The sequence below is a fragment of the Pituophis catenifer genome, unplaced genomic scaffold (assembly GCF_029215685.1).
Source record: "Pituophis catenifer annectens isolate HBS135680 unplaced genomic scaffold, rPitCat1.0.hap2 SCAF_2, whole genome shotgun sequence".
Taxonomy (NCBI): Eukaryota; Metazoa; Chordata; class Lepidosauria; order Squamata; family Colubridae; genus Pituophis; species Pituophis catenifer.
Window position 1 is genome coordinate 151,438,433 of NW_027256882.1, and position 24,304 is coordinate 151,462,736.

The 24,304-nt window shown below is 36.8% G+C and overlaps 1 protein-coding gene across 1 annotated transcript; it reads right to left on the bottom strand.

Moving 5' to 3' along the window:
* Positions 1-3,586: 3,586 nt before the first annotated feature.
* Positions 3,587-18,436, bottom strand: PCTP (phosphatidylcholine transfer protein). Its single transcript, XM_070934820.1, has 6 exons — positions 18,119-18,436; positions 11,988-12,105; positions 6,845-6,924; positions 6,366-6,537; positions 4,050-4,117; positions 3,587-3,649 (listed from the first exon to the last, which is right to left on the bottom strand). The coding sequence occupies exons 1-6, from the start codon at positions 18,434-18,436 to the stop codon at positions 3,587-3,589; spliced, it is 819 nt and encodes a 272-aa protein (XP_070790921.1).
* Between the last annotated feature and the right edge of the window lie 5,868 nt (positions 18,437-24,304).

Below are 24,304 nucleotides of genomic sequence, written 5' to 3' on the forward strand. Positions count from 1 at the left end.
AAACTCAGTTAGCTTCCTGTTTTGGCTGTCTGCCTCAGAAATGAAGGGAGGGGAGCAAAGAACAGAAATGTCAACTCATACCTGGCAAATTGTATTACATCACTGCTGGAAGGAGCATAAAATCCACCATACGTAAGTTAAATATGATTAAGCCAAACCCAATTGATTTTATGGGTCTGTTTTAAGTATGACCAATGGACAAACTATAATAAATGCATAGTATATGCAACTACCAATGTGTCTGAAAGGGTGGGTTTATATGACAGGAAATATAGAGGAAGGAAGTTTAATTCTCCTCCTTGTTAGACTGTCATTTTATAACTTTCCCTCCTTCTTTCCATTCATCTGAAAGCAGAGATTCACATCTGGCCAGTGTATCCCAGGTGACCAATTGGAGTGCTATGGTTGTTTTGTCTATTTCCCTAAAGCTGACCATTACAGTCTAGCTGCTTTAAAACTATTTGAAGCAGACAGACACAGCAGCTGTATGGTATAAAATCATGGCTTTACTCTTAGTTCCAGTAGAGAAGGTGCAATCTAGGTTTAAGAGCACCTATGCAAGTCCCTCAATGTGTGCCCAACATAGCTTTAAGATTAGAACTGGAAATTACAAAAACAGTGGCCAAAATCTGGATTGTGTTTTTTAAATAACTGGCTAGAATTTTTAAATAACCGGCTAGAATTTAGAATTTAAGCTAACTCCTCTGATAATCAGGGGTTACTTTCAATCTACAGGGAAAATCTCTTTCAGAGAAAAATTGGCTTTATATGGTGTCCGTTGGGAGATGTTACACAGGATGGGATATAGTAAGACATAAATTGGCACAAAGCCAGCTGACCTTCTGAAATATTCTAGCTAACTCTTGCCAATCTTTAATAATTATGGATATTGAAGAACATAAAAAGTCGTTAAGGACAGATATTGAAAGATTCTCTCATATGAATACCTCTGCCTTGGGGCTCTGCAATTTGTCCTTGGTTTCTGCTGTAAGACTTTAGATATAGTTGGTTTTGCAGGCCCGTGAGATTGACAACCGAGAACATTTTTTACCGACCTCCACACGTCTGTGGTAATAGCGAAGTGTATTAATGGAGTAACAGCACTGTCCAATAGTCTCTGACATTTAGGCCAGTTGGCTTTTTAAAAGTTATATCTATATCTGAAGGGGATACTGAGGTTGAACTACAGCGGTGACGTGACACATAATTGGCTAGTGCTGGGAATTTGGGATGGATGGGCAGACACATTGTGACAAATTGCTGGATTATAAGGTCGCTCACAAATATCAAGTCTGGGTTATATTCCCTGCAACACCTTCCACTGTTAAATGAAGCTGGTTAACTTCTTGTCATGTAAAAGAGCCAGGTTATTCAAATCTGCCCATTGTATAACAGCCGCCCCATTTCTGTCATCATCTGTACCCCAGATGCTGCTGAGACAATTAAAGTGACAAAATTTATTTTATCCTTATTAAATGTAGCAAATGTGTCATTTTTGATCTGAGTTAATGATAGTTTATACACTGAAGTGACCATACAGTTGCTCAGCTCTAGAGTTATTATTTTTATATTATTTCTGATATTGTTGTGAACTGAACCTGGATCCCAGCCTTAACGAAAACTATGCTGCCATACTGTCAGTGCGGCTTCTCTGCTACAAGCCGCATGCTCTATGTTTTAGGTCTTCTCTGAAGATTGTCTCTGTGGGTCTACACAAGACACTGCAGTTATACTTTTGGTACAAGTCCCACAACAGTTCTTCCTTATAGATGGATGGACCATTAATGTTTACTGAAATAATAGTCATCTGTGGACCTGAAAAGGTCTTTTTTGGGATACACATAGTGTCACAGGTGGAAATGAGCATCTCACTATGCTTTGGATGCTTCCAGATTGAAAGGATTAGGCAGCTATAAACTGTTGTCCAGGGGATGCCCAAATGTGTTTAACAGTACACATTCTCCTTTCATGTCCCCCTCTAATTGAAATGAAAAGGACTTCCAGTTTTAATGAGTCTACATGATTTTTCATGGAGAGGCCAGATTTTTGTAATAACAAAATATCTAAGTAAAACTCCCATCTGTTTAACTTTCAAGGAACTGATTAAACCACTTAGAAGATATAAAATTCAAAACAGATGAAATTCCCATGAAGAGAACAAATTAATGGCATGCATTGGTGTCAGATGTATTATATGCAAATTCTATCCTTTCCCACTTAATTTTTTTATTTTATTTTGATTTATATGCCGCCCTTCTCCGGATACTCAGGGCGGCTTACAATGTGTTAAGCAATAGCCTTCATACTATTGTATATTTTATACAAAGTCAGCTTATTGCCCCCACAAACCGGGTCCTCATTTTACCTACCTTAGAAAGGATAAGGCTGAGTCAACCTTGAGCCTGGTGAGAATTGAATTCACAGTAATTGCAGGCACCTGGAAGCTAAATACTACCTTTAACAGTAGCATTAGTCTGCTGCGCCACTCAGGCTCACTTTCTCAGTGAATCATGAAAAGGAAAAATGCCAAGACAAATCTGAAATACTGTCAGATGTATTTTGGATACTCTTTCTACCATACACACAAAAAGATATATACATGCATGCATACATACATACATACATACATACGCGTGTACATTTGTGTGTATGTTTATGTGACTACCCTAGTATTTGCAAGTTACTCCTTAAATTCACTTTTTTTGTACATGATTTTCCTAAATTGCACCAACACAGTGTATTAGTTTTAGGCATAATTTCAATAATATATATGTGTGTATAGCTTTCCAATATACACTAGTCTATATGAACTTTCTTTGCTGAGGATAATAGATAAAAATAGGCTCTATTTATTTCTGTGGCTCTTAGAGGTACATAGACACAGGGGGGAGGGGAGTCAATGAAGGCAATGACAAAAGCAAGATTGAAAGTTATTATATAAACTCTGCACCTTATATAGGTGTGTTATGAAGTTGCACAGAAGTAAGAAAGAGGCGCAGCTTGCATTATATCAGTGCCACACTGTTTATATTGCTTTGTTGATAGCATTGGATCCTATGGATGCCTCTGGAAGATGCTCATGTCATGAGGAAATTGGCTTCGAGGGTCAGCAGCTTTTTTGAGTGAAAGAAATATGGAATAGATTTCTTTATTTGAAGCTGATATTAGAAAAAGAAGCAGTGACTTGAGTTCAAAGTACTGAGTTGCTCCAATAGGTTTAATTCATGGGATAAGCTCTGTGTACTCAACTCTCTAACTCAGCACTGATTCCAGCACCGGCTCAATTTCTCCAGCCTCTGATGTCAAGGTAACATGTCACATCAGAGTTTAGCTCAAAGAAGATTATTAGGTTATGTTGAGAGACACAAACACTTTCACTGTGTTTTCAAGCCATCAAAATTAAAAGAAAGGCGTGACTGGAAAATGAAAAGTTTAATAAGTTCCATTATCATATGCCTGGAAGCTTCCATGGCTCATGATTACCATTCCCAAAGGCAGCTGTTATTCAGTATTGTCTATATCCATAGTGATGAACAATTTTGGAAAGTATATCTATCAGTCCTTCAGATTGAATACAAAGAGCCATTTATCTCTTACGATAACTGTGGCAAGCTTTCTGCATGTCTTTCAAGAAGTTGGGAACTCCAGTCTGAAACAGGAATTGAAAAACAGTTATATTTCTATATTTAATGGCACACTAAGTAGCAATTAATTTTCTTTGCATTTCTTTTGCTACTACTTAAAGAATAAACATTGATTTAAGTCACCTATCTCATATTGTGATTTACAGGGAAGCATCACACCAGGGCTTAATATTTGTACTAATTCGGGGGGGGGGGACACTCATTGGATTACTAGTATCTCTTCTACAGGGGCAGCCAGACATTACCATTTACACTTATAATTTGCACTTTTCAAATTATATAATTATATATGGAAAAAGGCAACAACAAAACAATATTCCAAATTTCTAAGAGCCCATGAATCAAAGTGACTTATTGATTTAACCTACAGCATTAATGCTCCAGAGCTTCAACTACTCTGCTTACCTTAGCTGCCCAGTTGACAACCCACGAAGGAAGCTTTCCACCAGGATCATCAAAATAGGTCATGAAAACTTTTTAATCAAAAAAGAAAGAAAGAAAGAAAGAAAGAAAGAAAGAAAGAAAGAAAGAAAGAAAGAAAGAAAGAAAGAAAGAAAGAGAAATTTTAAGTGCATCTTTTTCACTTATCTAGTATATGCCTGTAGTTTAGAAGTAAGGATGGAACTTATTCCACCAAAGATATTATTTCATATGCTGAAACTCCAGATATCAGAATATCCTCTCTTCTGCATAATGTAATCCTCATGTGGATTCTATTCTAGATAATTGGACAACTTATTGCACATAAACCCAGTCCAAAAACAAAAGCAGTAAAGAACAGAGATGAATCTAAAAAAAGTCATTCCCTTCCCTAATCCCATTGCCTCACCTATTCTTTGTAAGAAACCTAAATTTGGCCTTCACCAAATCATTCTTTTTGGGTGGGGAGGAGGGGGAGGAGAGATTGGGAAAGGAAAGGAAAGGAAAGGAAAGGAAAGGAAAGGAAAGGAAAGGAAAGGAAAGGAAAGGAAAGGAAAGGAAAGGAAAGGAAAGGAAAGGAAAGGAAAGGAAAGGAAAGGAAAGGAAAGGAAAGGAAAGGAAAGGAAAGAAAAGGAAAGGAAAGGAAAGGAAAGGAAAAGAAAGGAAAGATGATTGTAGTATTTCAATTTAAGTGTAAAGAATCTTAGTCCTGGAATCATCAAAAAAATAACTAAAATTTATATACTAAATGATACTAAAAACCTATCTATCCCAATGTGTTATTCCTAGTGTCCAGTCAGTTCCATAAACCCTATTCTATTTTTCTTCCACAACTGCTATTCAGAGATAGACAGCCTCTGATATTGCAAAACTAGACTGACATCACGACTGCCAGCCACTGATAATCCTTCCCTTCATCAGTTTGTCTAATCTGAGTTAAATGCTTCCACCATGCCATTTATCAGAACCTGCACTAAAGGAACAAATTAATGAATTAATATGAATTATATGGCTGCCTATTTTATATAACACTACTCGGGGCGGCTCACAATAATAAAACCAGGAAAATAAAGAAGCAAGACCTGGCACCTCAATCAACAGTCTACTATACATCCAGCAATAAAGTTCCTGACATCCTCATCCCATCCCAATGCTTGCCATTAATTGTGTGTCCTCTCTAAAATAATTTATGGAATATGCCCAAAACCCTCATTCCTGCTTAGTCACTTTAGTGCAAATTTCATCAGCATATATGTAATCTGAGGATTTTTCTTCTGAAATGTGCATTTCCTCAGGTTTGTTTGCACTTAAGTAAATTTATGTTGAACTTTTTTGAGAACTGAGATTCCTTTTTGCTTTAAGCATTCTAACTAATTTGCTATGATCAGCAAACAGCCATCTTGTTGCTTTTCAATTTGCCCATAATTATTTTCAAACATAGTGAAACAAATTTTTGGTTGCTGTTTTTTTAAAAGCCATTTGTTTTTCTTTCTGCTTTCTGTTCTTTAACAGGTTACTAATCTTCCCTTTCCATAATGGTGAGTTTACTCAGGAGCCTCTGGTATACTTTGTGAAAGTAAAGAAAGAAAAGAAAAACTGTATCCAATGGACATCCCTATCCATAGCCTAAATACTTTCAAAGAACTTTAGAGGGTCAGTGAGGCAGAAATTACCTTTCCAAAAAGTATGTTTATATTTCTTTAGCAAGCTTTGATTTTACATAATATTCTCACATGATCACATGGTCAATCCAAGAAGTAATGGAAAACCTCTACTCTTCATACAGCCTGGTGCTGCTGTGAGTGCACCAGGCATTTTAAAAGTTAAAGAAAGGTAGAAGATATTTCCTTGGCCACCACATACAGTTTTAAAAGTGTGTACAGTCCCTCACCCAACTGTTGCTAGCCAAATTATTGTTCAGTTGCTAGGCATCCCATGAAAAATCTGATAGCAGCAAATGTTCAAATTCAGTTCACAGAGGGATCTATAACAAATATTCCTTAATCCCTAGGTAGGAGACAAAGAGCAACAGAAAAAAGCAGATGAAAGTTAAATAGTAGAGATTGGTTAGCTGGTGAGAGAGAATTACCTGTATTGGAATTTATGAAATAAATCATTGGCTGTAGGCCTACAATACTACAATGCACACATTCTTTCAGCAATCTGTTTATCCAAATTGCTAACAAAAGACATGAATCAATTTTTACAAAGGCATATAGATATTTGTCAAAGTCCTGAATTAGAATTTAAATTTTCTGATCAAATTAACCATTCCTATAAAATTATATATTTATTTCTTACCTTTGCACCCTTTCTTGCCATCACTTGCAAAGGCCACACCTTGTCTAAAATTCTTTACTCTAACAATCCCAGGCTTTTCTGAGAATTTAACAGTATTCACACTTTTAGCCAATATAACATAGATCTTCTGCCCATCAAGCTCCATATCTTGACGCTCACGAACAAAAACATACTGTGCTTAGGTTTAAGAAATAATCAGGATTTTAAAATTTAATATACATTATGTGTCCAGACATATCCCAAATTTAGGGAGCACAGATTCAATTGCATCTTGGACTTGAAATTATGTGGTTATTTTTCTTTTTAAAAAGTATAAGATGAAACAACAGCATGTATAAAGATTTTACTTTTTTAGTTTCTAATAAGGATTAATTTATACACCGTTTACATTTTCAGAAACTGAGAAAAACTGAGATCGTAGCAAGGTTTGTAACTATTAAAGTTAAAATAAAATTACTGTCAAAAATTTGAAAGGATACATCTCTGTTTGCCAAGGGGAAGGGGAACTTCACTTCCCAGTAGATAGCTGTTTTGCCATCCTGAGTTTTTTCACGTACATCTACAAATTGGTGGTAAAATGTATAAGAAAGATATTTATTTCATCAATCAAATGACTAAAAAGCATTTAATAAAAATGCTACAAGTCATACATAAATCAAGCTAAGTATGTGAGACTTCAATAAATGTCCCTTTTGTTCTAAGCTGTCAGCTTCTAGGGATTTAGGTGGGAGGCAGGATATGTTGCTCATCATTCAGAGTTGTTTAAAGTCATGCAGCATGCAAGTTTAATAAATCTTTATTGTATATACAATGTGAAATCACAGCTGCCAGTTCTTTAGCTGGTGTTGGCCTTCATGCACGGTGAGTTCTTTTTTTATTTTATTTCTTCATTAAATTTATATGCTGCCCATTTCCCAAACCAAAGCAACCCTGAGTTCTTCCAAAGAACTTAGGATGTCATAACGTATCAGCATAGTATACATGTGGATCCAAGCAGTTTGGCCTTCTGCAATGCACCTATTTTCTAAGTGCTGTCACAGATTTAGTATGGTACTCAGTGTGCCAATAATCGTGTGGGACCATAATCTTTCAACTTTGAATTGCAGATCTTATACTTTGTGATCTTCTCCAATTCTTTGTCTTCTGCCATTCCCTGATATTGCCACATCAATTATCCCCACTTTTGCTTTTCAACCAATCACTTTCTTGTTATGAGCCAAGGCTTTATCAGTTTGTATTTGGAAATCCTACAATATTTTAAATATTCCTTCTCAACTATTTTTTCAACTGAGATGTTCCATCAGTTTTTTGTTATTATATAACAAATTATATTATATTATATATTATATAATATTATATAAATAATATTATTATTTAGAATAAATTTCAAGTTAATGAGATCAAGGCCAGAAACCATGGCAACAATTATGGAATCATTACTTCTTAACTGCTTCTCAGTGGATAGCAGCTTTGGCTTGCAAAAGTGACCCCTGAGAAGCCCAGAGCCTAAAGAAAATGAATCACCAAACAGTACTGACTTTTTAAAAAGAATACATCAGGAAAAGGAAAAGTTGTACAGAAGAAGAATAGGAAAAAATATTAAGAGACGTTATTTATCTATCACCATTTGTTTAGCCTCATTAAAGAAAAACAAAAATGTTCTTCTGACTCTGTTGCACTGGGGGAAAATATCTGTCATGAAAGGAGAGAACCATGTTGAGTAACTATGCGGAATCAAGATGTGTTAAGCCTCTGTCCACAGATTGCTTGGACCTAAAAGGGTCCCAAAGCAAGGCTCATATACAATAAATCCTTCAGCATTTTCTTGTAAAGGTTTCCCTCTTCCTCACTACTCCATTCATTTGTATCTTTAGAGTCTTGTTGCCCAAAGAAACCCACCTTCAACATACATACACACATACATACACACATACATACATACACACATATATTACTGTATACAGTTCAGATTTTTTAAAAAAACAGTTTTCCAAGCAACACAGTGTGATCTAACAGAGGCTGGACTTTAATATACAGTAGGTCATGCCCCCTCCAATTATATTTCATCTCCCAGAATTTCCCAACCAGCATGGCCGCTGATGAGAATTCAGAAAGATCCACCCATTTGGAGTGCAACCAGATTGGGAAAGACTAGCTTATCAGATCCATAATATCTAAGAATAAATTGCCTGTTCCCACAAGAAACAGAATAGAACAGATAGATAAATAAATAAATAAAGCATAGTGTCTCGGGTGGAATGATTAAGAGGTTGCGCTAGTCCTGGAAAGGCACAGATTCCAGTCCAGCTCAGCAATTTGAGCTAATCATTCTGTCTTACTTCACATTTTAGGGTAAAAGTGAGAGAGGGAATGGAGAAAGAAATGCTATGTACACTGTCTTGAGGAAAGGCAGGCTATAAATATGACAAATACTATATGTAAAATAAGAATAGTAAGTCAAGACAAATCTGTCAAGAGCCCTCCTTTTTCTAGCAGAAGATCAATGGCTTTGTAACTTAAGCCCCTAGGTCTTGTGGCCGTCTCAAAACAGTACTAGGAGATACAAAATGGAGAAAGCTTCTTCTTGGATAAGGTGAGGAAAAGAAAGAGTCAATTCTAGAAGGACAAGACTATTTCTTCTCATTATTTCTTCTAGCAATGGCTCTATTATGGACACTAAATCTCAATCCCTCCCTCCCTCCCCCCTCCCTCGATAGATAGATAGATAGATAGATAGATAGATAGATAGATAGATAGATAGATATAGATATAGATATAGATATAGATATAGATATAGATATAGATATAGATATAGATATAGATATAGATATATAGATATATAGATATATACAGTATATAGATATACTGCTCAAAAAAATAAAGGGAACACAAGCAGAAGACATCCGAGATCTGAATGAATGAAATAGCCTTATTAAATACTTCGTTCTTTACATACAGTAGTTTATACACTGCTCAAACAACTAAAGGGAACACAAAACTACTGTATGTAATGAACAAAGTATTTATTTAATATAAGACAGGGTCTTATTTTTGGGGAAACACGGTGTCTATCTATCTATCTATCTATCTATCTACCTATCTATCTATCTATCTCTCAGAGGCGGTATTCAGCAGGTTCTGACCAGTTCTGGAGAACTGGTAGCGGAAATTTTGAGTAGTTCAGAGAACTGGTAAATACCACCTCTGACTGGCCCCGCCCCCATCTATTCTCTGCTTCCCGAGTCCCAGCTGATCGGCTGGGTCTTCTTTTGTTGCCCTGCACAGGAGAATGGAGCTGGAAAGCAGGTTAGTGGGGTGGGGAGGAAATGGGGATTTTGCAGTACCCTTACCCCAGGAGTGGGGAGAGAATGGGGATTTTGCAGTACCCTTCCCCCAGGAATGGGGAGGGAATGGGGATTTTTCAGTAACCTTCCCCTGGAATGGGGAGGGAATAAAGATTTTACAGTATCCTTCTCCTGTCATGCCCACCAAGCCATACCCACCAAGCCACACCACGTCCACCAAGCCACACCCACAGAATAGTAAAAAAAATTTGAATTGCAACACACACACACATATATAATTAGTCACAACCTAGAACTCAATCAAAAAATGCTACTAAATCTTTTCCAATACAGTTTTTCCTTTTTATTGTCAATAGGTATAGATAATTTATGTAGATATGCTTCATAAATTATGTGACCTATACTTCTAAAGACTCAATATATTTTTAGTTTTTCAAGCCCTCTTGTGTAACCTAGTTCTTAAAATTATCAATTAGTTAAAGTTAACAACTTTTCCATCAACACAAATTAAAATGTTTTATTGCTTTTTAGAATAATTCATTTTTTAAACATTTCAAAACTGTCAAATACTTCTTAAGTAAATGTCTCCCTAAAATAGCCTGTAGTGAAAAAAAAAAAAACCAAAGCAATGCAACTGAAGCTTTTTCATGTTTTAACAAATGGTATGTTTCTTACTAAGTTTAATTTTTGAAAAATGTTCCAAAATTGCTGCGCCACTATTGGTCTAATCCACTCTCAAGCTCCCAGTGGAACCGCTTGGCAAATAGGAACTATCATGCACCTAATTGATGCAGTTTATGTGTTGATACTAGAAGATGCTCTTGAATGCATTCAGTATTTTTAGAGAACTAAATGAAATGCATCCTGAACAATAATATCATGCTCATCTTAAAAGTCATAAAGGCCATTTTGTGCTTTTCAACTAATACTGCTAAGTGGGGGAGGGAGGAGAAAAATGACTACAGCTGTTCATATCAGAATGAGAATTATCTTAAACTCTTAAGACTTTGTCACAAACATAAGGAAGACTTAATCACATGTTGCTACTCTGAAATATCTTTATTTTCCCAGGATTTCATATTCAATGCCAACTTTCTAATGGAATAGAGTATAATTCCCAGAAAGCAGTAAGTCACATGAATACCACATTTTCCACCAGAGGTCACTGCCGTATTAATTTGGTACCAGATAAATGTATACCCATATCCCCAGACAGGACATCTCTAATCTTACACATCTATCCATAAATATATTAAACAATTAATGGAACAGCACATTTCTACTTCTTATTTCCTGCTTAATATTTTTTCAGCTATTTATTCTTATGCATGCTTTGTTTTCATTGTATATAATTCTTACAGAATTCAGAAATCATTTTTCAACACTAACAAGCCTACTCGACTTTATTGCATGCTTTCTTTAAATCAACAAATGTAGAATTAATTCTCTTTTCGCTTTCATACAATTCCTAATTCCTGAAAAGTAAAATTCAGCTCCATATAACCCTTATATGGCATAAAATGTATCAACCTTTCCAAATTATAATTCATTTTAACTTCTAATATTCTTTTAGTAACAATTCTGAATCACCTTTCCATCTTTTCTATCATTAAATTCTCCCATAGTTTCCCCTAGTCTATGTTACCCTCTATGCAAGGGATCCTTAGTGGCCTTCTTTCAATTATAAGGTATACAACACTTAAATCAAACAGCCGCTTCATAATCAAATGATATTCGTATATTTCTCCAATTACAAAATATACACTATAGCCTTACTATCTACATTGCAGATATAAAGGTAGTCAACAAAGTGCATGCAAAAGTAAAGAACAGAACATTACATGAAAACAGAAGCAGAAAATGCAAAAGTAATATAGTAATATTGTCTGTATTGCATTATATTTCCATGTATTAATTTATGTTAATTTTCACTACATTGAGCATCTATGATTTATAGAATACACATAGACACAGACAGACATAAAAAACTTTCTATAGGCAGAATAAAATTTTGTTTAGAAGATTTCCTCCCACTGAGGTAAACCTACTGAAGGATCAAAGAGAGTTGACTGAAATAAATGGCTATCTAGAAACTGGCATATGTTTTTATTAGTTTCTCAAATAAATACCTATACTTTCTATACTTTTTATAATACCAATACTTTTTATAAACATTGGAAGAGAATTTTAAACAGCATTTGTATTTTAAGAGAGAATAGTTCACTCACTGAATTAATCATCTTTGAATTTAAAACTGAAATGAAAGAATCTTAGAAATGATAGCAATATAGAAGAAACATTATAATTATTTACTAACTTTTAACATATTGGTCCCATTTTGTTCTGTAGTTTAAGTCCATATAAACGTCAGCACATAGCTCTGGGGAACAATCAGTAAGTATGCTGTAGATTTTATATTCATACAGCCCTGATTTCTGGAAATAGAAATTAAAAATCAGTCAGATAAAAAAGCAATATCTGCTTTGTAGTAACATTTCTGTCTAAACTATTACTTTGTATCAACCTTCTTCTCCTCAGTGTCCTTGCTAAGCCATTGCTAAGAATCACGGAGTAGAGTGTTCATAATTGAAGGGCACCAAGTTAGGGAAGGCTACTTTTACCAATCCAATCTACTTTCATACAATAAATTTACATTAGCATCTCAAATAGAATATTTGTCTTAAAGTACAGATACTACTGACCAGGGGTGAAATATTACCGGTTCGCTCCAGTTCGGGCGAACCGGTAGTAAAAAACTGCTTTAAAAAGTAAATAAAAAAAAGATTCTGACGATCACAGCTGTGTTGTGCGATCTTCGGAACCTTTTTTTTACTTTTTTAAAGCATTGTTTTACTACCGGTTTGGGCGAATAGGTAGTAAAAAATGCTTAAAAAGTAAAAAAAAAAGTTGGCCATGCCCACCCAGTTATATGACCCTCCCACCAAGCCACGCCCACCAAGCCATGCCCACAGAACTGGTAGCAAAAAAATTTAGATTTCACCACTGCTACTGACCCTTTGGTGAAAGGCCTAAGCTGTCGCTATAACTATTTCTTGTACTCACTCTGGTCTCTTTCATTTTTTTTATTTCATCTTCCTCTTCTCTAACCACCCGTACCACTTGTCCCACATGCTATAATAGTCAGAATCTTCTCTATCATTAATTTCTAGTGTTAATTTGTTCATCTCGGCACATTCCATTATTTTGCCGATTAAATTTATTTATTTGTTTAGACTTATATGCCGCCCTTTCTCCGACAGGACTCAGGGCGGCTCACAACAATAAAACAGAAAAATAAAACAAAAACTCTGGGTTAAAAATTACACATAAAATCCCTAAAATCAATTAAAATCCATTTAAAAAAAACCCATCAGTCCAGGCCGGCCAGGCGAAGTAGCCACGTTTTTAGTTTGCAGCGGAAAGAGCGAAGGTCGGGGACCATCCGGAGCTGATTCCAGAGGGTAGGTGTGCCCACAGAGAAGGCCCACTCCCTAGGGGTCGCCAGCCAACACTGTCTGGCCGGCGGCACCCTGAATAGGCCCTCTCTGTGGAAACGCACCGGGCGATGGGGAGCTGTTGCTGGCCGCAGAAGGTCCGCCAAATACCCCAGTCCTAAGCCATGTAGGGCTTTATAGGTAATCACCAGCACCTTCAGTTGATTTAAATCACGATTTAAATCACTAGTAAAAACGCTTGATTTAAATCAACTCGATTTAAATCATAATTTTTAAAGAGCAACTATCATCTCTGTCCCGCAGTGGCTACTCCACTGACCCGCTGTTGACTCACTGACAGTCCCAATATTGCAGAATATACAGCCTCATGCTACATAACTAAGCTCCATTTCATGCTGAATAAACTACATTATTAATGTATCTTGAATAGAAAACTATCTTTAGATAGATTTTTACTCCAAAAGCATTTTATTAAAATAAATTTGATAAAAATCATAAAATCCGATTTAAATTTTTAAAAAATCTGATTTAAATTTTAAAAAAATCATTTTTTTTTTAAAATCATCGATTTTTATCCACCCCAAGTACAAGAGAGAATGTTTGGTTGGGTAGACTGAAAGAAGGAAAAGAAGGGAAAAGAATAAATTAATGGACAGGAGGAAAAACATTACTGTAACGTCGTTGGAAAAGCTGTATTATATTATGGAAGACAGGTTGAGATGGCATTTATCTAGGAATTCACCAGAAATTGAACTCAATGAATGGCATCTAATTATCTATTCCATTTATGGAAGTAGTTAGATTCAAACTAAAAGAAAATAGATTTCTTCATATAGTAACCATATCACTCTTATGGTAATTCTGCATGGCAGCCTTAAGGCGTTTATCTCCCATGCAAATACTGGCTAGATATGAAACCTGTCTAGTTTTCAAGCTTTGACAATGATCCAGGCCAGATGTTCTGTTCAGACAGCACTAACACTGACCTCTAGTTGGTGTATTCACCTACTTCTTTACCTCTTCCTCCAGCACTGAGAAAACAAACACTAATCACTTTTCTTTATGTGGGCAGATCTTTGAAGACATGTGGTTTTCATTTGCAAACACAACACTCAATGAATCATTCCACTGAGAGAAGGCTTAGACATCTAATTCAACCTTATGTTTAGGGACAGATTTGCTTGGTCACAATGAACATATTACCAGATTACCAGTGGATCACTGAATAAAAACACACCAATTTCACCATTCACTATTCTTATCATTTGAACTGGAAGGCAAAACTGGCAAACTTTTCTCAATTTCTTTCTGGCTCTTACTTGAATCCAGAAATCCCTTCTGCCAACATTGGTCTTTGCAAGCCCAATTAGAACTTTAATATATCAAAAGCATTAATGGGGCCTGGTCTTAAGAAAACTGAGAGGCACATCTGTACTGGGAGAAAGGATGGAGGTTCTTCTTTTTTTATGATTTGATAATTTGCAATTGGTACTTGGCAACAAACTACATATCTCCTGGCATTTCATGATTTAGTTTGGTTCCTCAGCAAGACTTGGCAGAGGTTTTGGACATGAATTGGCTGATAAGATTCTTTAGATGAGAATTAAACAATGCAAAACAATACTCTTGATTTTTAAACCTATGGTGGTTTAGAGCCATTGTTTCTTCCTCCCATCCATTCCACATAATCTTGACATGATGTGGAGTGGCCTTAAAGCTACATGAATGTGTAACTGTCATTTTTAAAACTGAGAACTATCTAAATCCTAACTGAGAAAGAGGTAATGATACAAAGAGACCCAGAATCAGTTTTTTTACTGAGTTTTCCTGAATTCTTTCATTGCTTTAAAATGACATTAAGACTATTTTAGGAAATTTTAAAGTATTTGCTATCTCTAAAATGATAGGAAACATATCATCAGTTTTTGTGTCGTGTTCAAAAGCAACTTGAGGGCTCCAAAGGATTAAAGCAGTAAATTGCCTGCTTTTGATATAAGCAGCAAATTTTCCCAAATATAAGCAGCAACAATAACCATATTTCTGTTGTGATGTTTAGCTACATAATATATTAAAACTCTTGAAGCAAAAATAAATAACTTGCTATTATTAGTATTAGTCATTGTAGAAAGTCTAATTCAATGCATTAATAAATTCAAGTGTTTTCCCTGATGAGAAACATACTCAATATTATATATGGGTAGAATTTAAGTGATCACTATCACTAAAATTACTCTTTCTACGAGTTCTAATGCTTATTAAATCTAATTTTATTCTAATTCTTCTATTAGAATTTTGAATGTAACTATAGTAACCCAATTCAGTAAACATAATTTCATTCTTCAGTACAATCAGCTAGGGCTTCTATTAAACTATCATTTAACAGTGAATTAAATAATGGTGTACAATTCACACAGAATTTTATAGTGGTATTAAACATTTCCTCTATTTATTATTTATTTTCACAATACTTTTTTACAATACTGCTTTGAACAATCATTCCAGAAGTGGAGGTAAACTCGCTCTTTATAGGCGCTTAAATAGATCTGCATCAAAGCTGTTCTTGCAGAGGTAAACAATTATATCTACTCTAGCTTTAAACAGACACTTAATGTTTATATTATAGAAAATCACAACAAAAATTATTTAATTGCTTTAAAAACATCTTAAGCTTTCCCACTGCTTTAGGGAGAATCTTTCAATAATGAAATGTCAATAAAATTGGATATAATATATATTAAAGTGGCATAATTTTAGCAGCCTATTCCAAGGCTAGATGTAGTCAGTAGATGACTGACAGAATTTGTCATTTGGAACCAGCAGCTTGTCTAGAAAAAAAATATAACAAATAAGAATGAATGTTTTTCACTAAAATCAAGAGATAAATTAATTAAGTTCTTGAATACATAACTCAAACTTGATGTAAACATACTGGCTTAATTAATACAGCTGTAGTCAGATGGAACAGCAATTGAAAATACATTTCATTAAGCATTACAAATACCAAAACCTTGAAATTCTAAATATGATAATCAGACCATGGCCCTTGACTCAATAAACTATACGTATACTGTGTTTCTTACTTATTGTATAAGTTATACATAAGCTTATAAATTGATATAAGGTTATTAAGTTATATTGTTTCATTTGAAACCTTACTTAGTTATAGTCAGGATTGTAAATCAAAAGTATTTATATATTTCTGACATGATTATACAGAGCCTCTCTCTGAGGGAGGTGGGCGGTTAAGAAGCATAAAATATAAATAAAACAAATAAAAAATATATATTTCATTAACTTGAAAAAAGCTTTTATTTTATTTAAATCAGTAAAGTGAATTAACAAGAAATAGTATTTTAAAAAACTGGCAAAAACTGCCCATTAGGTATAATGGGTTCATTTAACAACTATGTTCACTTAATGACCACCATATTCATTTGACTATGCTTAATGACCGCTACAAGAAAGGTTTAACCCTGCTTAACAACCAGCACAATTTATGACCGTAATTCTGAGCTCAATTACAGTTGTTAAGGCCACAAATACCTGTAATTATTTCCCTTTTCCTACCTCTCTTTCACAAATATACATAACCCAGGCCAAGTTTCACTCTTTGCAATCATTAAGATTCCTAGGAAATAATGTCCTAATTAGAGTCTTAGGGGAAGAGAATGAGCCTCTAATATTTTCAGGAAGAGTAAGAAGCGTTTACATCAAACATACTGAACTCCCCCCTCCCCATTTCTTAGATTTTATATAGGTAGACCTCAATTTACAATTGTAATTGAGGCATAATGGAGATCACAATGGAGATGTACCTGATCTTATGATGTTTTTTACAGTGGTTGTTATGCAAATCCATGGTTTGCTCTGTTTTTTTTAAACAGAAACTGGAAGTAAACAATGGCTTCTGGCAAAACTATCATAAATAGTGATCACATGACTGCTGCAAACATCTATAAATGTGTGCCAGTTGCTGATTTATTAATCTTCCTATTTTCTATGTTAGTTCCCTTAATAGGACAAATCTATCAATGATTATTACTCAGCACAACTGGTCCTTCACCTTAAAAGCATTCTTTTAAATGCTAGGGCTACTCTTATCTAGGCTACAAACATCTGGACAACTGGATGGTAGCCAAGAAATACAGAAAACTGATTACAATTGTGTGCAAGAGTTCCTGAAGGGTCCTGGTTAGTGACTATTGGAAACAGTATTGGATTTGAAAAACCTTTGATTTTGCCAATCTTCATAGTTGATGATGAGGAAATTGTATGTCTATGCCCAGAAACTTTACAATTATTTCTTCTTGCCCCCCAAAAGGACAAAAATATTGACAGACTGAAACTTTCAGATTAAAAAAAACCTGTACCAGCATATCTGGTGGAACAAGCCTGACAGTCCTATTCTCTCTACGATTTTGCTCATGGTTAAAACAGTGATTAAAATGAGGGAGTCTGATAGGGGAGCTCCAAGATTCAAACCTCTGCAACCACCCCAAACTTTTGAGGAGTCACAGTCTGCCTCTTTCCACTGAACTTCCTTGCAGGTTTGCTGTGAAGGTAACAGGTGGGAAGCCACCCTGCAGGCCTCCTGAACACCTTGGCGGAAAGAGGTGAGATACTTAGAGGTGAGATACTTAAAAGGTAAAATGAAGGTCTTTTGTAAAATTAGCTTGATTTACAGAGATTATTACATGGATTGCATCTATTCTGGCTTCTCTGCCTCATTTGTTTTTCATTTGTTTTCCCTTTTTTTTTTTTTAAATGATCCAAGGTCCACTAAGGATTCAACTAGCTGGGCAATATTTTAATAAAATTCCGGGGTACGGGCCCTCTCCGGAACATTTCAGTTTCGATGGTAATATTCATGGTAATGCCATAGTATAGCATAACTGAACTGTGTAAGTAAATACATAAATAAGTCCCTCGCCCTCTCCCGCCTGTCTCCCCCGGGCAGCGGACTCGGGGGGGACCCTGGTGCGACGCCTCGCACCTCATCATACACCCGGTAGATGCAGAGACCCTGGACGTTGGTGAGGAGCTGCCAGGTGTCAGGACGCGCGCTAAGGCTGACCAGCTCCTTGGAAACGGCCAGGAACTGGTCCTCGGTAAAGGCCGGGCGAGGCTGCTCCGGCCTGCGATGGTGGGAAGCCGAGGAGGAAGCTACGTTGCTGACGCTGCTTCGGGACATCCCCACCGAGAAAGGGCAGGCGCAGCGCTCGCCTTCCTGTAGCTCTTCCTTGGCCGCCGCCTTCAGCAGGCCACCGGGGAGCCTCCGGACCAAGTTGCTAAAGATCTCCGGCGGGCACATGGCCCGAGCCCAAGGAGCATCGCCGGCGGAGCTCCTGCGCGCTCAGGTCGGCCGGGCCCGGCGTGGCGCGGCGTAACGGCTGCACGAGGGGCGCGCGCGGACCTGGCTTCGAATCCCCCTCCCTGACGCGATCGGCGAAATGCTACGGGGCGATGAGCCCGGGGATGGGGAAGAAAGAAAGGCTCCGTAGAGGCGGGAGGGACCACGGGCCCCAAAGTCTGCCCTCCCCGCCTCGCTGCAGCTCGCACTATCTGATTGCTCATTTGTACCCTATGACTGTCATTAAATGTTGTACTTTATGATTCTTGACAAATGTATCTTTTCTTTTTATGTACAAGTGTGTCCAATCACACTTGGCCAATAAAAAATTCTATTATATCTGGGGAAGGGTATCCTCTGGGGCAGACCCCCACCGATGACATGACCCCTCTCCTCCCCACCCTGGGTCATGTTTCTTCGGATGGCTCCTGTCAGACGACCTAGAAAAAGTTAACGGTTGTTAGAGGCAAAGGCCTCTGAGGGGCTTAAAAGAATTGTCAGCCAAGGATTACTCTTGCACGGCCTGTAAACTGGGCTAAAAGCCAACAAGACAACAGATCTAAGTAGCTCCTTTCATCCAAGAATAATTGCCAAACGGGTCATGGTAGTTCAGTCAGAAACTTTGCCTAAGAATCACTGGAGGGACTCTGTTCCCATGACACGCTCTAGGTTAATCCAATTCTGAGTCTGTATGACATATGCAACCATACACTAACCACATGGCTTGAGTTTCCATAAGTGACAAGGCTAAAATGTGATTGGCTTGTTGATATTTCAGGCTGTCGTGTCAGTGAAGGGCAATAAGGGTTCAGAGGGGTTTTTAGAGGTCCAAAAAATGCTTAACAATTGTTGAATCCAAAGAAAATACAGCACCAAAACTGAGCAGACTTTTAGGCCACGGCAGGCAAAGCTTTAAAGGTCCTGAAATTGTGAAGGAATGTGAATATCTCGTCCATTTATGTCTTTTCCTATGGAGGAGCTAACCCCAAGAAGCAAGATGGATCCCCATCTCTGGATATTTTGGACGACTGTAAGGACCTGGCTTTTCCACAGAGATAGAAAGAGACTGTGATTATCCGTTCCTGGAGATGGAAGAAACACCAGGAAATTTTATTATTAATGTGATGCTTGTTAATGAGGATTTCTTTAAAGAGCTCATTTTACCAATTATATTGTTAGGGTTTATATAGTTAAGTTCATTGCTGTGAGGAAAAATTGTAATCTGCTCAGAATTAATTAGAACAGTGTGGAGGTCTAAGCGAGTTCATTTTCTTTATTGTTTCAACCACAACAGAGTATAATAATCAGTATGAAGGTTAAGTAAAAACATAACCAATCAAAATTAAAATACATCAGAATCCGTAAGAGTAACCAATACATACAGGGCAATATTGCTACATTAACTAGAAAAATAAAAAGTTAATAATTTCAATAAAATCATTAATGGGTTTCATTACTTGAGCAAAGCTTGCCAGCTTCCATAGTATGCCCCCCCCCATCTGAATTCATCAAATATTAAATGTTGATTGAATTGGACCAAAAAGCACCAGCTTGGTCTAGTAGTTAAGGCACGAAGCTAAAAACCAGGAGACCGTAGTTCTAGTCACACCTTAGCTATGAAAGCCAACTGGTGAGCTTGGGCTGGTCACTCTCCCTCAGCCCAGCTCACCTCACAAGTTGTTGTGGGGAAAATAGGAAGAGGAAGGTGTGTTGGATATGAATGAGTTGTAAAAATAATAAAGGGGGGATACAGATAAATAAATAACATAGTTTCCTCAATTTGCCATGGACAGAAGTAGGGCAGTGCAATAAATAATATCAAATGTGTTCTATAGTTTTATTTGAACACAGAAACACATACAAGTGGTCGTTGTTCAGTGATTGTCTTGGACAGCAACCATTTACAATTACAATAGTGATGAAAAAATAATTTTATGACTAATCCTCATATTTATGACATTCATAGGTCTGTAAATCAAAGGAAAACTGAAGGAAGATCAAAAGCACAGTTGTGATTTCACCTAGTGATTGCCTCACTTAATAACTGAGTTACTGTCCCAATTGCAATTGGTAAATGAAGACTATCCATATTATATGGTACTTTAAAAAATTTATCAGTAGTTAAAATTATCCTGGTGAATATCTCGATAAGTCTCTGTTACACACCTTAAATACTGGTAGTAGTCATATTCAATTTATTATATTAATTTTATACCAAAGAGCAATGTTGCTATAGTACTGGTAGTCCTCAACTTACAATCACAATTGGGACCAGAATTTTGGTCATTGGGCAATATGATTATTAAGCAAGATGCCCACCTGATTGCTTCACTCAACAAATGCAATCCCAGCTCTTCTAGTTGTGGTCATTGGGCAACCATACGGGTTGTGGACGGAGTGAAAGAGCTGCTTGCCAAAGGACAGAGGGCAACTCCTCTCAGTGCATAGAAAGGAATTGCAGTGGCAGGCTGGGGAAACGAAATTCAGATCATAAAGAGCAGAGCTCTTTCTCCAGCCTGCCAGGTTCTCCAAGGACTTTCTGAAGAAGTCAGCAGAGAAAATTGCAAATAACGATCACATGATCACAGGATATTTAGCATTCAATCATAAGAACAAACAGGTTGCCATGTGCCTGAAATGTGACTGCAGGGACAGCAGTCGTAACTTTGAGGACAGGTCGTAATTAGCTTTTTAAAAGTCCATTGTAACTTCAGAAGTTACATGACCGGCCAGCAAGGATGATCTGTTTGCAAAACCTAAGAACAATTCCTTTGAAAACATCCAGAATCCTGTTTTCAAATGAATGATTATAGTAAGCATTATTTGTAGTCAGAAAGACTTTTGGTGAAGAGCTGAAGATATGCATATGATTGGTTAAAAGCATAAAGCAACAATTGCAAGATGAAATGGGAAATTTTATTTGCTTCAAAAGACACAACTTGACAAATTGTGAATCTGCTTAATCCAGTAATTAAAGCTTAATCCTATAATTAAACACCTTAATTATTTTGGCTGTAATTGGGTATGTGCCAGTTTCTGTATTCAAAAAGGAAATATGTGTACCTTAAGGTACACATAGCTCTAAGGAGCATGTTTTGGAAAAAATCCATTTCATAAGGGGCAGAAATTGTTCTTAATACTCTTACATCAGTGGTGAAATCCTACCAGTTCTCACCACTCCGGCCGAACCAGTAGTGATAAAAGCTACCGGTTCAGCGAATTGGTAGTAAAAAAATAAGCTACCGGTTGGTATGAATCAGTACTTCCGACAATCAGCTGTGCTGCGTGATTTAAAATCGCTAGAAAGCAGGAAATCCTGCTTTCTAGTGAATCTAAATTGCACAGCACAGCTGTTCCCCCCCATTGCTGTTCTACTTACCTTCCCAAGCCTCCTTTTCCCCACGTGTTTGGCGCGTACTGTGCATGCACACGCAGCATGCATTTGGTGTGCACTGTGCATGTGTGCGCAGCATGCATCTGGCGCGCACATGCACACACTGTGCGTTTGGCCCGCACCGCGCATGCGCGGGTAGCAAACTGGTGGCAAACCGGGGAAGATTTCACCACTGCCTTACATGCAGAAAATAAGGAACTAGCACCAAACAAATTAGTAAATATGACATAAGATTAAAACACAATCCCTTTGGATAAAATCATTAAAAAAGGATTTGACTATACTATTAGGCAGTACACAAAGTAGCTTCCATTTTCTTACTTCATTGAGCCAATGGCATAGGAAATGTGAAAGGAATATAACAAGGACATATTCAGAATGTTAATTTGAAATAACAAGTCATAACTGCAACATATGCCATATATTCATTAGACTTTCCTCACTTGCATCTAACTGTAATACTAACATAGTTTCCTCCCTCCCTCTCTTTCTTTCCTTCTTTCTTTCTTTCTTTCTTTCTTTCTTTCTTTCTTTCTTTCTTTCTTTCTTTCTTTCTTTCTTTTCCTTATGAAGCTGCCTCATCTAGGCATTTAAACTAGGACAGATATTACTTCTTCCCTCCTGGTCTTTATTCCAGAGTTATTCTTTTTTGTGTAGTAGAAGACTCAACGACTTTCAGACCAGGCTATCCCCAAAGGCCACCAGGTACAGATACAAGTGTAGGGACAATTATGCAGGAGGGCCCTGGCTTTCTTTCATGCTTCATCATGCAGTCTGCTCCCACACCCACACCTGTCATGGTGGACTAGCAGTGGTGACAGAGTATGGAGAGTAAATGAGAGACAGCCACTTTTCCACCAGCTGCTAGTTGGTCATTGTGAGGAATATACTGCACATCTGGTGGACAAAGTCGTTCATAATCACTCTACATTGGATTCCAGTTTTAAAGCAGAATTGATGGAGGGAGTGCAAGTTATGTCTTGCAAAGAAGTTTTAAGCGGCATGATAGCATAATGTTGAAGATTCTCACCTCTCACTCAGAAGGTTGAGAGTTCAACCCTACGGGTAGGTAGCAGCAGATGTTTCTTTCTTGGAATTCCACATGGAATTCAGGAAGGGCATCAGAGCAATAAACACTCAGCTTCATTTAGTTGCCCCATCTCTACCCCGAATTAAGGGATTAGAGGTTCGTAAAAAGGAAAAAAAGGTGTTTATAGTTTTAGAATTATAAACTACCTACAGTAGTAGCAAAAATTTATTTATTAAATTAAATTTATATCCCGCCCTTCTCCCCGAAGGGAGATTGTGGAAAAATTGTGGAAACCTTTTAGGAAAAGTGTATTTTTGAAGTTTGGTGGCTAATAACACCACTTATTTTGGGAGTTTCAAGATAATCATATTCCACTGCTGGAATGGCCTGGGAATAGCCGAGACCTTAACCCAATTGAAAAGCTATGGAGCCAACTAAAGAAACTTGTTAGTCAGAAGCAACCCAACAATAAAACCCAGTTAATAGAAGCAATCATTCAATCTTGGTTTCACATTATAACAGCTGCACGTTATAATATAAAAGACTTGGTTCACTCCATGGGAAGACATTGTAAGGCTGTAATTCATGCTAAAGATTATCCAACTAAGTATTAACTGATGTGATAATTTTTGTATATCTCATTTTTTCTATGGTGATAATTTCTGTATATCTCATTTTTTCTACGTGTTTCACTTTTCTCCTTATACTGTAACTGCTATTCTAATAGCAAATCCTTCATAAAAATTATTGCATTACATTCTTGATTAAATTATCTTTCCATTGATATATAATGGTACTACTCCCAAAAAAAGTGGTGCTATTAGCTAGTTTTAGAAAATACACTTTTTCCAAATATTTCCACAATTTTGGCCACTACTGTACATTGTACCAATGAATATAGGGATTACCAGTGGAGGGGCAGATTTTTTATATCAGTTTAGTTTTCTGCTGACAAAAGGAGTGGTAGGTAGCATTTTTAACTAAAAAATCCTTTATCTTAGCAGCAAGATGTCCTTTGAATCACACTTTGGGATACTTTGTGCAACTGTTTGCTAACCTCTGTTGTGGAGTAAAGGCTATATATTTTTTTAAAGTTTTAATTAAACATCCTTTCAAAAACACAAATCTCTTTACACTGGCATATTTCAAAAACACTGGATCTTCAAAAGGTCTTTTCTTTTGTTGACATTCTTACAAAGCACATCATAATTATGAACAGTTACACCCTCTCAGAATTGTTCATTCTCCAGGAAAAGAGCCCTTGTTTTCTTAATAAGAAGGAGGTACCAGTTTTATTACATCTGGCAAATGGTATCTTAAGAAATTGAAGATTTGTTCCTTATGTCCACATTCAGACCTTTTCATTCTGCCTTCTGGTCCCTGCTGGGAGTATCCCACTCTGAAC

What these genes read in the sequence shown, in the direction of transcription:
- PCTP (XM_070934820.1), bottom strand. Translation starts at nt 18,436, where the DNA reads ATGTGCCCGCCGGAGATCTTTAGCAACTTGGTCCGGAGGCTCCCCGGT. An exon ending in TCCCCTTGGCAAACAGAGAT is followed by an intron (nt 6,538 to 6,844) that starts GTATCCTTTCAA and finishes ACCTAAGCACAG; the next exon opens with TATGTTTTTGTTCGTGAGCG. An exon ending in TGGCAAGAAAGGGTGCAAAG is followed by an intron (nt 4,118 to 6,365) that starts GTAAGAAATAAA and finishes TTGATTAAAAAG; the next exon opens with TTTTCATGACCTATTTTGAT.